The sequence below is a fragment of the Heptranchias perlo genome, chromosome 7 (assembly GCF_035084215.1).
Source record: "Heptranchias perlo isolate sHepPer1 chromosome 7, sHepPer1.hap1, whole genome shotgun sequence".
NCBI classification, from domain to species: domain Eukaryota; kingdom Metazoa; phylum Chordata; class Chondrichthyes; order Hexanchiformes; family Hexanchidae; genus Heptranchias; species Heptranchias perlo.
The window spans coordinates 80,772,184-80,787,325 of NC_090331.1; the positions used below are offsets into that span (position 1 = coordinate 80,772,184).

The window sequence follows — 15,142 nt, forward strand, 5'->3', positions numbered from 1 at the left end:
CAAAATAAAAGGGAGGAACTGGAGGCAATAATGCATAGCGAGGTACCAGATTTAACATGGCTACATAAAGAACAGGACTGGCGACTAAATATTGCAGGTTATAACATAATCAGGAAGGATAGGGAAGGAAGGGGGTGGTGGAATAGCTGTACTAATTAGAGATAACATAATGGCAGTAGAAAAAAAAAGGGACATAACTAACAGTAAGATAGAAATAGAATGCATATGGATTGAAATAAATGGGAGGGATTTCATCACGCTAATAGGGGTACACTACAGACCACCTAATAGGGGAAAGGAGGTGGAGGAAGAAATATGTAAGGAAATACGTGAAATGAGTAAAGGACATAGAATAATCATGGGAGATTTTAACTATCCCAAATAAACTGGCAAGAAGAGATAGAATCATAGGGGAAAAAATTCGATAAGGGCCGTTTTCGGGCAGGGGTAGCGTGATGCGCTCGTACCCCGCGTCTGATCGCCCCTACGCAGGCAGCAAGTGAACTTCATGCTGCCTGCTACTTATCATATCTCCATGCAGCCAGCATTACCAGTGCTGCTGAGAGGATGAATGGAGAATGAGGAAGTTGGAAATGGGGCGTGCACAGCGCACGTCATCAACAGCCTGCACCTCTTAAAAGGTGCATGTGCACATTTCAAACGGCAGGTTCACAGCTTACTAGGAAAAGGGAAAAATGGCCACGAGGATAGCAGGACGGGCTCGAGAGAGGACTCCACGCTTCTCCGATGATGCACTGAAGACCCTGGTGGAAGCGGTAGACGAAAGTAGAGCCAACATGTACCCACAGGGTGGCAGGAGACCCTCCAGACTGCAGCTCCGCAGGCATTGGCAGGCTGTGGCGCAGGAAGTCAACACCAGGAGCATTGCATCAAGCACGTGGGTGCAGTGCTGAAAGAAGTTCAATGATTTGAGTGGTCAAGGTGAGTGACTGCAAGTGTCAAGTGGCACATCCCATCAACTGCACCACTGCTCCACGCATCACACTCCATCACCCACCTACCAACCAACAAACACCGCCCATCCATACACAATGCTGCACTCGGCATGCTGCATCTCACCCACACATCTCACACTTGCAGGCCACATAACCACCACTCACAGGTCACACCAACTGGCAACTATTCGACCATGACAGGCACATCACCCACACCTTGCAGGATATTCACTGAAACACTATCCTCTGTCTTGCAAGAGAAGGTGGTGCATAACAGTCAGCAGCAGGAGGGACCTGAGGGTGGACAGGCACACTTCCACATCTTCACCACACCCCCCCACCCCGCCTCACCCTGCCCAGAGGAGACAGTGCTTCAGATCATTGGGCGGGCCATCGCTGCAGCTGTGACAACATGCTGCCCTGGAGGTCCCGATGAAGGGGGTCTCTGCATATTTAATGCTTCTTCTCCTCTTCCACATCTCCCTCCTCCCAAAATCTTTTCTGACTCACGTGCTGCAGATGCTGTCGGCACCCACGTCTTACTCGCTCCTCTCCCACTCCACAACTCAACCTGTTTCCCTTTGTCATTTCAGAAACCCAAGAACACATGGCGGCATCGTCAGAGGAGGAGGAGTTGGACACTGAGGCCACACCGTCACTCGATCTGACACTTGCTTCCACCAGCTCAGAGACTGACACTGCGCGTCCTTTAGAGGCTAGGTCAGAGGAGGGATCTGCACATGGTGAGACACCTAGCACAAGTGCGCAGGAGCCGGGGCGGGGGGAACAGATTCCACAGGTGCCAGCTCGCTGGAGGGCGAGATCGGTCACTAGTTCTGCTGCAGAGGAGTCAGATGAGGACTTCGATGGGCCAGGCTACAGAAGACAGCTGATGGGCGTACACCACCAAATGCTTGGGGCACTGGAAAGCCTGCCAGAAAGCCTGTGCACAACGAGAAGGGGCATGGAGGAGTCCAGCTCCAACTTGGCACAAGGCTTTGCGCAGAGGTTAGAGCTCATCCTTTCCAACATGGTCACCTCCATCAGCGCACCTGTGGAACCCACCATGATGCAGCGTCTGATGACTGATGTCACAGCTTCGATTGCAGCACAAACATCTGCCATCCAAGGTCTGACTGCTGCATTTGGAGCTCAGACTGCTGCTATCATGGGTCTAGGGAGCAATGTGGAACGGGGCTTCCAGGGCATCACAGCACTCCAGCAATCCATTCTCCAGCTGATCACCAGGATTGCTGAGGCGCCGCCCCGGGAGAGTGGCAGTGGCGCCATGGCAGCCAGACCTGCTGTCCTCGCTCAGGATGACAGCCTTCCTGCTCCCACCCCTGCCACTCCACCATTGCCCCTGTTGTTGCCTATCGGCCAGCCAGGCCAGACTGCTGCAGCCCATGCTGAGATGCTGCAGTCTGAAGCCGGGCTCTCCCGGCCCAGAGCTGCTCGAGGTCATCCTCCAAAGCCATCTGCACGCTCCTCCATTGAAGGCCAGCAGCCTCCCACTACCCATGCTCCAACCACTGGGGAAGCACCTCGTAGGAGCACTAGGATAGGTAAAGGCACTCGAACAACAGACACTAAGCGAATGTACAAGGATGAATAGTTCTGTTATGTTTGCATAATTTTATTTATTCGTTGATAAATGAGACTTTGATTTTGCATTTGGTGGTGGCTTTTATTTGTGCGATGAGCTGAAAGGGAAACCAATGTATAATCAGATGGAGGGCGATTTGATTGTCTTGTGGGAGCGGAAAGGTGGGGAGTGTAGGACTGTTGGTGAATTGGGGGGGGGGGGGTGTAGTTCACATTATTGATAGCGGGCACGGATCAGGGGAGCACGCAGAGCCCTTGCAGGCAAGGCGTGTGGTTCCTGTTGCATCCTTGCGTCTTCCTCACTTCCTCTTCCGGCTGCTCCTCCTCCTCCTCCTCCTCAGGGTCTTCTCCAATCATTGACGGCAAAGGCTGGTTCATCATGATGGCGAAGTTGTGTAGCATACAGCATACCACCACGAATCTGCCCACCAACTCAGGGGAGTATCACAGGGCTCCTTCAGACTGGTCCAGGCAGCGGAAGCATTATTTTGCCAATCACCTTAAATCTGTGTCCTCTGGTTTCCGACCCTTCAGCCAACAGGGACAGTTTCTCTTCATTTACTTTAGCTAAACCCTTCATTATTTAACACTTCTTTAAAATCTCCTCTTAACCCTCTCTGCTCTAAGGTGAACAACCCCAGCTTTTCCAGTCTATCGACATGACTGAAGTCCCTCATTCCTGGAACCATTCTAGTAAATCTTTTCTGCACCCTCTCTAAAGCCTTCACATCCTTCCTAAAGTGCAGTGCCCAGAACTGGACACAATACTCCAATTGTGGCTGAACCAGTGTTTTGTTCAACATAACTTGCTTGCTTTTGTACCCTATGCCTCTAGTTATAAAGCCCAAGATCCCACAAGCTTTTTTAAACCACTTTCTCAACCTGTCCTGCCACCTTCAAAGATTTGTGCACATATACCCCCAGGTCTCTCTGTTTCTGCACCCCCTTTAGAATTGCACCATTTAGTTTATATTGTCTCTCCTCATTCTTCCTGCCGAAATGTATCACTTCGCACTTCTCTGTGATAAGTTTCATCTGCCATGTGTCCACCTGCCTGTCTACGTCCTCTTGAAGTCTATTACTATCCTCCTCACTGTTTGCTACACTTCCAAGTTTTGTGTCACCTGCAAATTTTGAAATTGTGCCCTGTACACCCAGTCCAAGTCATTAATATATATCAAAAAACGCAGTGGTCCTAGTACCGACCCCTGGGGAATGCCACTGTACACCTTCCTCCAGTCTGAAAAATAACCATTCACCACTACTCTCTGTTTCTTGTCACTTAGCCAATTTCGTATCCATGTTGCCACTGCCCCTTTTATTCCATGGTCTTCAATTTTGCTGACAAGCCTATTTTGTGGCACTTTATCAAACGCCTTTTGAAAGTCCATATACACAACATCAACCATATTGCCCTCATCAACCCTCTCTGTTACCTCATCAAAAACTAAATCAAGTTAGTTAAACACTATTTGCTTTTAACAAATCTGTGCTGGCTTTCCTTTATTAATCCACATTTGTCCAAGTGATTATTAATTTTGTCCCGGATTATTGTTTCCAAAAGCTTCCCCACCACTGAGGTAAACGAGTACAGGGAATGAAGTTTTTACAATGCGTGCAGGACTCTTTTCTTACCCAATATATAAAAAGCCCAACAGAGGAAGCATTGTTAGACCTAGTAATGGGAAATGAACTAGAAGAGATAAGAGAAGTAAGCGTAGGGGAATATGTAGTCAATTGCGATCACAACATAATAAGGTTTAAGACAAAGACCAAAATAACAAATTGGGGAAAAAAAGCTGATTTTAGGGGGATGAAAATGGCACTTGGGAAAATAAACTGGGAAAATTTACTGATAAACAAAGAAATCAGGGATCGGGGGAGGGAGGGGTCAGTCAGCATCGGGGATCAGGAGTGTGGGGTGGGGGTGGAAGGGTCACCAGCATCCGAAGTTTGTGGGGAGGGGGGGTGGGTGGCTGATTACGGGGGTCCTGTCACCAAGTAAGCTTGTTGGGCCTGGATGAAGCACTCCTGCTCCTCCGACCCACAAGCAGTGCAATAAAGGCACTCACCTCATGGATCCGGCCCTTTCCACCTGCTTTCACCTGACGTGATTCGGAGGCGATGGGAAACCTGAACAGGTAAGGTTAAATTTGTTTTAATTGTACAATACAGAAAATATTAAGTGCCTCAAGTATCTCAATGAGGTACATTGCCCTTTTAAGTGGGGGCAAGACTTCCTGGTGTCTGCTCTCCACAGGCATACAAATCTGCCTGGGTTAAACCCAGAAGTAGGCGGGTTGGAGCCGGGATGCAATCCTGGTGCGAAAACTTAGCATTTTCACTGCCCATACACCCCCAGCACACCCGTTCTTGGGGGTTAAAATTTACCCCTAAATGGGGTAGAGGAGCAGAGGTGCGTGTGAGGTGTGAAACACAAATCGCTAAAAGTAGCGACACAGTCCATAAAAAAGGCAAACCAAGCACTAGGTTTGATTTCTAGAAGGATAGAATTGAAAAGCAGAGAAAATATGTTAAACTTGTATAGAACCTTGGTTAGACCACACTTGGAGTACTGTGAACAGTTCTGGTCTCCTTATTATATAAAGTATATGGAGGCACTGGAGAAGATGCAAAAAAGATTTACTCGGGCGCTACCAGAACTGAGAGGTTATCCCTGTCAGGAAAGATTGAGCAGGCTGGGGCTCTTTTCTCTAGAAAAGGGAAGATTGAGGGGTGACCCAATAGCAGTCTTTAAGATTATGAAAGGGTTTGATAGCGTAGATGTGGAGAAGATGTTTCCAGTTGCGGAGACCAGAACTAGGGGGCCATAAATGTAAGATACTCACTAATAGATCCAATAGGGAATTCAGGAGAAACTTCTTCACCCAGAGAGTCGTTAGAATATGAAACTCGCTACCACAAGGAGTAGTTGAGGCGACTGGCATAGATGCATTTAAGGGGGAAGCTAGATCAATAGGCGGGAGAAAGGAATTGAACAATATGTTGATGGGGTTAGATGAAGTAGGGAGGGAGGAGGCTCGTATGGAGCATAAACACTGGAATGGACCTGTTGGGCCGAATGGCCTGTTTCAGTGCTTTACATTCTATGCAATGATGGTTTGATGCCTTCAAACTTTAATTTTCATGCATAAAGTGGGACATAAAGAAGGAAAATGGTGTACGGTCGAGGCTTTCCTTGGTCCCCAATTGTTTATACTGATTTCCACTTGTTTTACACTGGCTTTACCGTTCCGGCATATGCTAATGAGATTTTCAGGAAATTTCAGCATAACTCGCTGATGAAAAGATCGGTGTAAATTTCAGTGTGACTTGGCGACAGAAAGTTCAGTATAAATTTCAGTGTAACTTGCGGGTTACGCCACTTCAGGACATTATAGGCAATAGATTATGGCATTTTCTTAAAACAATTTCTGCTTTACAAGTAGCAAAGATATCACTTTCACCCGATTTAATCATGATGGCTGAAAGAATAACAACTTACATTTATATAGCAACTTTAACGTAGTGAGACGTCCCAAGGCACTTTACAGGAGCGTTATCAGACAAAAAATGACACTGATTCAAAAGGAGGATACATTAAGCCAGGTGACTAAAAGCTTGGTCAAAGAGGTAGGTTTTAAAGAGCGTCTTAAAGAGAGGAGAGAAGTAGAGAGGCAGAGAAGTTTCAGGAGGGAATTCCAGAGCTATGGGCTTAAACAGCTGAAGGTATGGCTGCCAATGCTGAGGTGAAGGGAGTGGGGGATGCAGGAGGTCTGAGTTGGAGGAACGCAGAATTCTTGGAGAGCAGTAGGGGTGGGCAAAATTATACAACTAGGGGCATTGCTAACTGAGAAAGAATGCAGGAGAATAGAAGGACATTGATTAGCAGAGAAGCAGATAGATGGCAGATGTAGTTCAATACACAGAAATGTGAAGTAGCACATTTTGGAAAAGCACAATAAAAGGAACTGGACCCAAAATGGCAAAATATTTAACAGAATGGAAGAAGAGTTGGAGTTAGAAATATTTAATCTTTGATGGTGGGAGCACAGGTAGTAAAGGGCATAAGGAAATTATAATAAATCTGTACAAGACGTTGTTTAGGTTTCAGTTAGAGTTCTGCAAGTAGTTCTGGGCACCCAATTATAGGAAGGATATTAAAGCCATGAGAAGTGGAGATTCACTAGAATAAAACCAGAAATGAGAAGTTATAATTATGAACAAAGGCTTGAAAAATTGATGTGGAGATGCCGGTGATGGACTGGGGTGGACAAATGTAAGGAATCTTACAACACCAGGTTATAGTCCAACAAATTTATTTTAAAATCACAAGCTTTCGGAGATTATCTCCTTCATCTGACGAAGGAGATAATCTCCGAAAGCTTGTGATTTTAAAATAAATTTGTTGGACTATAACCTGGTGTTGTAAGATTCCTTACATTTGAAAAATTGAGACATTATTCACTGAAACAGAGGAGATCACAGGAGGAATCCAACGGAGATTTTTAAAATTATGAAAAATTTGGGGGGCATACTGAAGGATTGTTTTCATTGGTGGCAGAATTAGTAACAAAGGGTCAAGACAGGGTTATAAGAATGAGAGAGGAAGTTACAAGATTTTTTCTCCCCCTCAGAAGGTTAATACCATACGTGGATTATGAGACAGATGTTTAAATTGGAAAGAAAACTAGTTAGGTATTTGAAAAAGAATATAAATGGATACAGGGAATGAGCATGGAAATGAGATTACAGCAGATTGCTGCAGTAGACGAGCTAGGACTGACATGGGCATGGTGGCCCAAATGGCCTCCTTCTCTGCTGTAATTTTTATGATTCTATGAATCCTAGTTTACCTATGCTCTCATCAATTCCCTTATTTTAACATTTCAAAGCTTCACATCCAACAAGTTTCTTTACAAAGCGCAGTTACTAAGGTAGGTACAAGAAGAGACACCGTTAATAGTGAAGCCACAAACATGTTCTTTTCAAATGGTTTTATGATTTCACTATAAATAGTGGACAGTGGAAAGCCCCTTTAATGATTTACTGTGTACAATAATACCTAATGCCGATTATACTAATCACACAACTCTCTTAACTCATGTTCATCTTTGTCTTTAAAGGGCACAATGGGACTCCAGGGTTGCTTCCTTTTGATTAATAATTTTGGTCATATTGGTTTATCCTAACCACTTCAAAAAAATATTTGTAAAAGATCAGTATATTGTACATCCCGAGTGACGCACTGCAGCCAGGGGTTGTTACCTCCTGTTCTTTGTCCCTCTGCCTCTTGCGCTCATCATCTTTTTTTTCTCTGTTTTCTTTGCCCTGAGATTTGGAACTGGACAGTGCTTTTGCTTTAAGATCTGTCTTTTCTCCAGCAAGGACCCTCCTCACAGAATCATCGCTGGAAAGCTGGGGAGCAGGAAACAAAATGAATTAATATTGCTCTTAACTCCACTTCTCTACACAAAACTGAAATGGTCAGTGATCCACTATGGTCTATATGGTCTATTATTTTTGAGCCACTTCTGGGTTCCATTTTTAATCTTTAGGAGAAAGATTCTAACTGGGGATTGTACTATTTAAATCCTTCAAAAAAAATGGTTGAAAAGGACATGATGTAAAATTTCCTGGTTTCCCAGTCTTATTTTGAAATTTAAAAAATCAATGTGATTTTTCTACCAATTCCAAATATTTCTGAAGCTTTCCCCCTAAATTCCCAAAGCGTGATTGCTCATTTATCACGAGCAGACCAAACCCCATTGCAGCCTTAGTCCAAATGTGGACAAAAGAGTTGAATTCCAGAGGTGAGGAAAGAGTGACTGCCCTTGACAAAAAGGCAGCATTTGACTGAGTGTGGCAACAAGGAGCCCCAGTAAAATTGAAGTCAATGGGAATCAGGAGGAAAACTCTCCAGTGGCTGGAGTCATACCTAGCACAAAGGAAGATGATAGTGGTTGTTGGAGGCCAATCATCTCAGCCCCAGAACATTGCCACAGGAGCTCCTCAGGGCAGTGTCCTAGGCCCAACATCTTCAGCTGCTTCATCAATGACCTTCCCTCCATCATAAGGTCAGACGTGGGGATGTTCGCTGATGATTGCACAATGTTCAGTTCCATTCGCAACCCCTCAGATAATGAAGCAGTTCATGCCCACATGCAGCAAGACAACAGCCAAGCTTGGGCTGATAAGTAGGTAAGTAACATTCGTACCAAACAAGTGCCAGGCAATGACCATCTCCAACAACAGAGAGTCTAACCACCTCCCCTTGACATTCAACAGCATTACCATCGCCGAATCCCCCACCATCAACATCCTGGGGGGTCACCATTGACCAGAAACTTAACTGGACCAGCCACATAAATACTGTGGCGAGTGATTCACCTCCTGACTCCACCATCTACAAGGCACAAGTCAGGAGTTTGATGGAATACTCTCCACTTGCCTGGATGAGTGCAGCTCCACCAACACTCAAAAAGCTCGACACCATGCAGGACAAAACAGCACGCTTGATTGACACCCCATCCACCACCCTAAACATTCACTCCCTTCACCACCGGCGCACTGTGACTGCAGTGTGCACCATCTACAAGATGCACTGCAGCAACTCGCCAAAGCTTCTTCTACCTCGCCAAGGCACCTCCCCAATCCGCAACCTCTTCCACTTAGAAGGGCAAGAGCAGCGGGCACAGGAGAACACCACCACCTGCGCGTTCCTCTCCAAGCTGCACACCATCCTGACTTGGAAATATATTGCCGTTCCTTCATCTGCGCTGGGTCAAAATCCTGGAACTCCCTACCTAACAGCACTGTGGGAGTACCTTCACCACACGGACTGCAGCGGTTCAAGGCGGCAGCTCACCACCACCTTCTCAAGGGCAATTAAGGATAGGCAATAAATGTTGGCCTTGCCAGCGACACCCACATCCCATGAATGAATTAAAAAAAGCACGTAAAACTGTGAAGTAACTCCGTTATTTGTCACTTTTTAAAAACAATTTTAAAAGGAGCTACAGCAGTAACTTGACCAAGCACTATTCTGTGGTCTGACTGGTTGTTAAAAACAACCATGGTGAAGGTTGTTGAGGAATTCAACCTTTTTAAATATATATAGTTTTTCCCCTCCAGTGCTCTTCTTTTACCACTTACTGTTTTTCCCACGATTACCCGATGCTCTATGTTGATTTCCTTTACTTTGGTGTTGTATTATGGAATGACAAGAATCATGAAAGGTTCACCAAAGACAATTGTGGAGTGTGTAGATACCTAAAGAACTAATGTGCATAAATATATCCCGCAGAGTGCAATTCAAATAGTAGCTGGACCATTTCTACATATCTTGCTGTTGAAGTGCTCCTCCAAAACTTAATTGGCAGTCTTGGAGAAGACACAAGGATAGCTAGAGTGGATAATGGAAATGTCACAGTGATGCAGGATGACTGCAAGACTGCGGTAAGAACACATTAGAGTAGCGAAGAGGAAACCGAACTCTGTCTAATTTATGTCATAATTTCCGCAAAACTGCTCAATACTGACAATGAATGCCAAAAGCAGAGAAATGCTCATTTCCTCCCTCCCCCCACCGCAACCTCCCTCCCCTTGATGAGTACCTAAAAAAAATGGGTGCAGGCTACCCATTTTGGTTCTTTCACAAACCCAGGATGTTTCCCTCCAAAACATTTACCTTGTTAACACAGCATTTTGCAATAGTTTGCAAGAGCTCATTAGTTTTCTCTGGTTCATGACCCGCCACCACACGTGCAGGTTTCACAGACAAGGGATCACCAGACACCATCATCACTACATCAATAGCCTTTTGCAGGAATGCAATTTTAGCATCTTTATCCTAACAAGAAAACAAAGGAAAATAAATTAGTTGGGTAAACTAAAGTTGCAACTTTCAACTTATAATATCTGTACCTACCAAAGGAAAAGAACAAATTTGCAGATAGATATAGTACCTTTCACAACCAGGATAGTGAATGTTATGCAGGCAAGCATGGCAACCAATTTGCACGTAGCAAGTGAGATAAATAACCAGTTTTTTTTGTGGTGACATTAGTTGAGGGATAAATAGGACACAAGGAGAACTCCCTTCTCCTTTTCAAATATTTTTTTTGCATCCTCCTGAACAAGCAGATGGGGCCTCAATTTAACATCTTATCCAAAAGATGGCACCTCCAACAAAGCAGCACTCCTTCAATACTGCACTGAAGTGTCAGCCTAGATTATGTGCTCAAGTCCTGGAGTGGGGCTTAAATGCACAACCTTCTGACTGAGGCATGATATCACTACCACCAAGCCAAGCTGACATACATACACTTGAACATTTATTTTTAAATTGAAAAACTAGAGTGAAAGGCCAAGGTCTATGGTGCAGATTTAAGCAGAAAGGAAAGACAAAGGGAGATCAAGAATTCCACAATTTGAAGTCCTGGGAAAGAACAAATTAAAAAAGGAAAAACCATGCAATAAATCTTGATTTCAATACCGATAATGCAGGGAGGTAGAAAAATACATAGGGTGTCATATCTGGAGCTTTGGAGCAACGAGGGAGGCAAGATCAGAGAAGCAACAACCACAAAATACAACAGAGAGAAGAACTCAAATCATGGCCTATATTTTACCCTTGGACATGATACTGGCCACTGCTATGACAAAACAGAAATGAGAAACACTCCCGCTTCTAGAGAAGGTTCTAGCTTGTTCAGTTCCCACAGGTAGATGCTTTCAGAAACTCGCAAAAGCAGCAATTGAAATTTATTGAACATTTTTTGAGTGAACAAAATCAAAATTGTTGCACAAATCACAATTTAAAGTATGAACTTTCCAAACATATTTGGGCCTGTACGTTCATCTACTATAATTTTGAAATAATGGCTAACTCACTGCAAAAATTAAAAAACTTAAGTATGAGACAGCTGACCCTTTAAGCAATCATTTTACAATCAGATATTAAAGGGTGAAGTTTGTTTTTTCAGTTCCGTCATAAGTAAATCTTGTTTGCAATCACTGCACTGTTTCTAGGTAACAAATGCCACTCACTCTGGAACTCTCTTCTTGGCATTGCATCAAGCAAAAATGTACTGAACTGATTAAATAGTACCGATAAAAACATTTGCGTTAGGCTCTCAGGGAAGGAGCGATGTCTCCATAAGCTATCCATGCAACCTGCAAAAGGGGGATTAAAAAAAAGGACTAGATGCCTATTTGAATAGAAAACAACTTTTTAGGAGACTGGTAAACACAGTCCTTTCTTCTCTGGAACTAGGATTCAAATCCAACTCAGACTAATGCAATAATGTCAACCTGACAGTTTTAAGTGTTCTAAGTTCTAAGAGAGCCTAACGCAAATGTTAGTGAGTATAGAAATAGGAGGATAGAACAGATGAATGCGTGGCTAAAGAGTTGGTGCAGGAGGGAGGGTTTCAGTTTCCTGGATCACTGGGCCTGCTTCTGGGGAAGGTGGGACTTGTACAAGTCGGACGGGTTGCACCTGAACCAGAGCGGGACAAATATCCTTGCGGGGAGGTTTTCTAGCACTGTTGGGGGGGGTTTAAACTAACTTGGCAGGGGGATGGGATACAGAGTGGAGCTACAATAGGGGGTGATGTGCAGCCAAATATAGAGAAAAAAACAAGTCAGCTTGGAAGACAGGGCAAATATGTGAGGGCAAGGCTGGATGGCATCTATTTTAATGCAAGGAGTCTTGCGAATAAGGTGGATGAACTGAAGGTGTTGATAAACACATGGGAGTATGATATTGTTGCTGTCACAGAGACATGGTTGAGGGAGGGGCAAGACTGGCAGCTCAATATTCCGGGGTACAGAATCTTCAGGCGAGACAGAGGGGGAGGTATAAGAGGAGGGGGGGTTGTAATATTAATTAAAGAATCAATTACTGCCATAAGGAGGGATGATATATTAGCAGGTTCCTCTAATGAGGCCATATGGGTGGAGCTTAAAAACAAAAAGGGGGCAAGCACTTTGATGGGAGTGTACTATAGGCCCACAAACAGTCAGGGGGAGATAGAGGAACAGATTTGTAGGCAAATCTCAGAAAATTGTGCAAATAATAGGGTAATAATAGTGGGGGATTTCAACTTCCCCAATATTAACTGGGATACTCAGAGTGTAAAAGGCTTAGAGGGTACAAAATTCTTAACGTGCATCCAGGAGAGCTTTTTGAGCCAGCATGTAGAAAGTCCTACAAGAGAGGGGGCGGTACTGGACCTAATTCTAGGGAATGTGGCCGGCCAAGTGGAAGAAGTGCTAGTAGGTGAGCACTTTGGTGACAGTGACCATAATTCGGTGAGATTTAAGGTGGTCATGGAAAAGGACAGGGAGGGGCCGGAAATAAAGGTTCTAAATTGGGGGAAGGCCGATTTTAATAGGATAAGGCAGGATCTGGCCAAAATGGACTGGGATCAGCAGCTTGTAGGAAAATCCGCATCGGAGCAATGGGAGTCTTTCAGAAGGGAGATTGAGACCATACAATGGCAACATGTTCCCGTAAAGGTCAAGGGTGGTTCCAAGAACTCCAGGGAACCTTGGATGTCAGGGGATATACGAGAATGGATTAGGAAAAAAAGGAGGGCTTTTGGCAGATACAAAAGGCTAAAGACGGAGGAAGCCCTAGAGGAGTACAAAAAGTGCAGGGGGATACTTAAAAAAGAAATTAGGAGATCAAGGAGGGGCCATGAAATAACACTGGCGAGCAAAATAAAGGAAAATCCTAAGATGTTTTATAAGTATATTAAGGGTAGGAGGATGACTAGGGAAAAAATAGGGCCCATTAGGGACAAAAATGGCAATCTGTGTGTGGAGCCGGCAGATGTAGGAGGGGTTCTAAATTAATTTTTTGCATCTGTTTTCACTATGGAGAAGGACGATGTAGACAGAGAAATACGACAGGGGGACTGTGATATACTCGAACATATTAATATCGAGCGGGAGGAGGTATTGGCGGTTTTAGCAGGCCTAAAAATGGATAAATCCCCAGGCCCGGACGAAATGTATCCCAGGCTACTGTGTGAGGCAAAGGAGGAGATTGCGGGGGCTCTGACACATTTATTCAGAACCTCTCTGGCCACAGGGGATGTGCCAGAGGATTGGAGAACCGCTAATGTAGTACCATTATTTAAGAAGGGGAGTAGGGAAAAACCGGGGAACTACAGGCCAGTGAGCCTAACATCAGTGGTAGGAAAATTATTGGAAAAAATTCTGAAGGACAAAATTAGTCTCCACTTGGAGAAGCAAGGATTAATCAGTGATAGTCAACATGGCTTTGTCAAGGGAAGATCATGTCTGACTAATTTGATTGAATTTTTTGAGGGGGTGACTAGGCGTGTGGATGAGGGTAACGCAGTGGATGTGGTATACATGGATTTCAGTAAGGCCTTCGATAAAGTCCCCCACAGGAGACTGGTCAAGAAGGTACGAGCCCATGGAATCCAGGGTGCCTTGGCACTTTGGATACAAAACTGGCTTAGTGGCAGAAGGCAGAGGGTGATGGTCGAAGGTTGTTTTTGTGACTGGAAGCCTGTGGCCAGTGGGGTACCACAGGGATCGGTGCTGGGTCCCTTGCTGTTTGTGGTCTACATTAATGACTTGGATATGAATGTAAAAGGTATGATCAGTAAGTTCGCTGATGATACAAAAATTGGGTGGTAAATAGCGAGGAGGATAGCCTCAGTCTGCAGGACGATATAGATGGGTTGGTCAGATGGGCGGAACAGTGGCAAATGGAATTTAACCCGGAAAAGTGCGAGGTGATGCACTTTGGAGGGACTAACAAGGCAAGGGAATACACAATGAATGGGAGGACCCTAGGCAAGACAGAGGGTCAGAGGGATCTTGGTGTGCACGTTCACAGATCCCTGAAGGCGGCGGAACAGGTAGATAAGGTGGTAAAGAAGGCATATGGGATACTTGCCTTTATTAGCCGAGGCATAGAATATAAGAGCAAGGAGGTTATGATGGAGCTGTATAAAACACTGGTTAGGCCACAGCTGGAGTACTGTGTGCAGTTCTGGTCACCACACTACAGGAAGGATGTGATCGCTTTGGAGAGGGTGCAGAGGAGATTCACCAGGATGTTACCAGGGCTGGAGCGCTTCAGCTATGAAGAGAGACTGGGAAGATTGGGTTTGTTTTCCTTGGAGCAGAGGAGGCTGAGGGGGGACATGATTGAGGTGTACAAAATTATGAGGGGCACAGATAGGATGGATACTAAGGAGCTTTTTCCCTTCGTTGAGGGTTCTATAACAAGGGGACATAGATTCAAGGTAAAAGGTGGGAGGTTTAGAGGGGATTTGAGAAAGAACTTTTTCACCCAGAGGGTGGTTGGAGTCTGGAACTCACTGCCTGAAAGGGTTGTGGAGGCAGGAACCCTCACAACATTCAAGAAGCATTTGGATGAGCACTTGAAATGCCATAGCATACAAGGCTACGGACCAAATGCTGGAATATGGGATTAGAGTAGACAGGGCTGATGGCCGGCGCGGACACGATGGGCCGAAGGGCCTCTATCCGTGCTGTATAACTCTATGACTCTATGAAGTGAAATAATGGCC

The 15,142-nt window shown here is 44.9% G+C and overlaps 1 protein-coding gene across 2 annotated transcripts in view; it reads right to left on the bottom strand.

The window, feature by feature from the left end:
* Positions 1-15,142, bottom strand: part of traf3ip1 (TNF receptor-associated factor 3 interacting protein 1) — a 134,985-nt gene that overhangs the window by 97,139 nt on the left and 22,704 nt on the right. For both annotated transcript variants that reach the window (XM_067987954.1, XM_067987953.1), the window contains exons 3-4: positions 10,252-10,413; positions 7,830-7,979 (exon numbers count right to left, since the gene is read on the bottom strand). In XM_067987954.1, the coding sequence (XP_067844055.1) occupies positions 7,830-7,979; positions 10,252-10,413 (312 nt within the window). The remainder of the gene's footprint in view (positions 1-7,829; positions 7,980-10,251; positions 10,414-15,142) is intronic.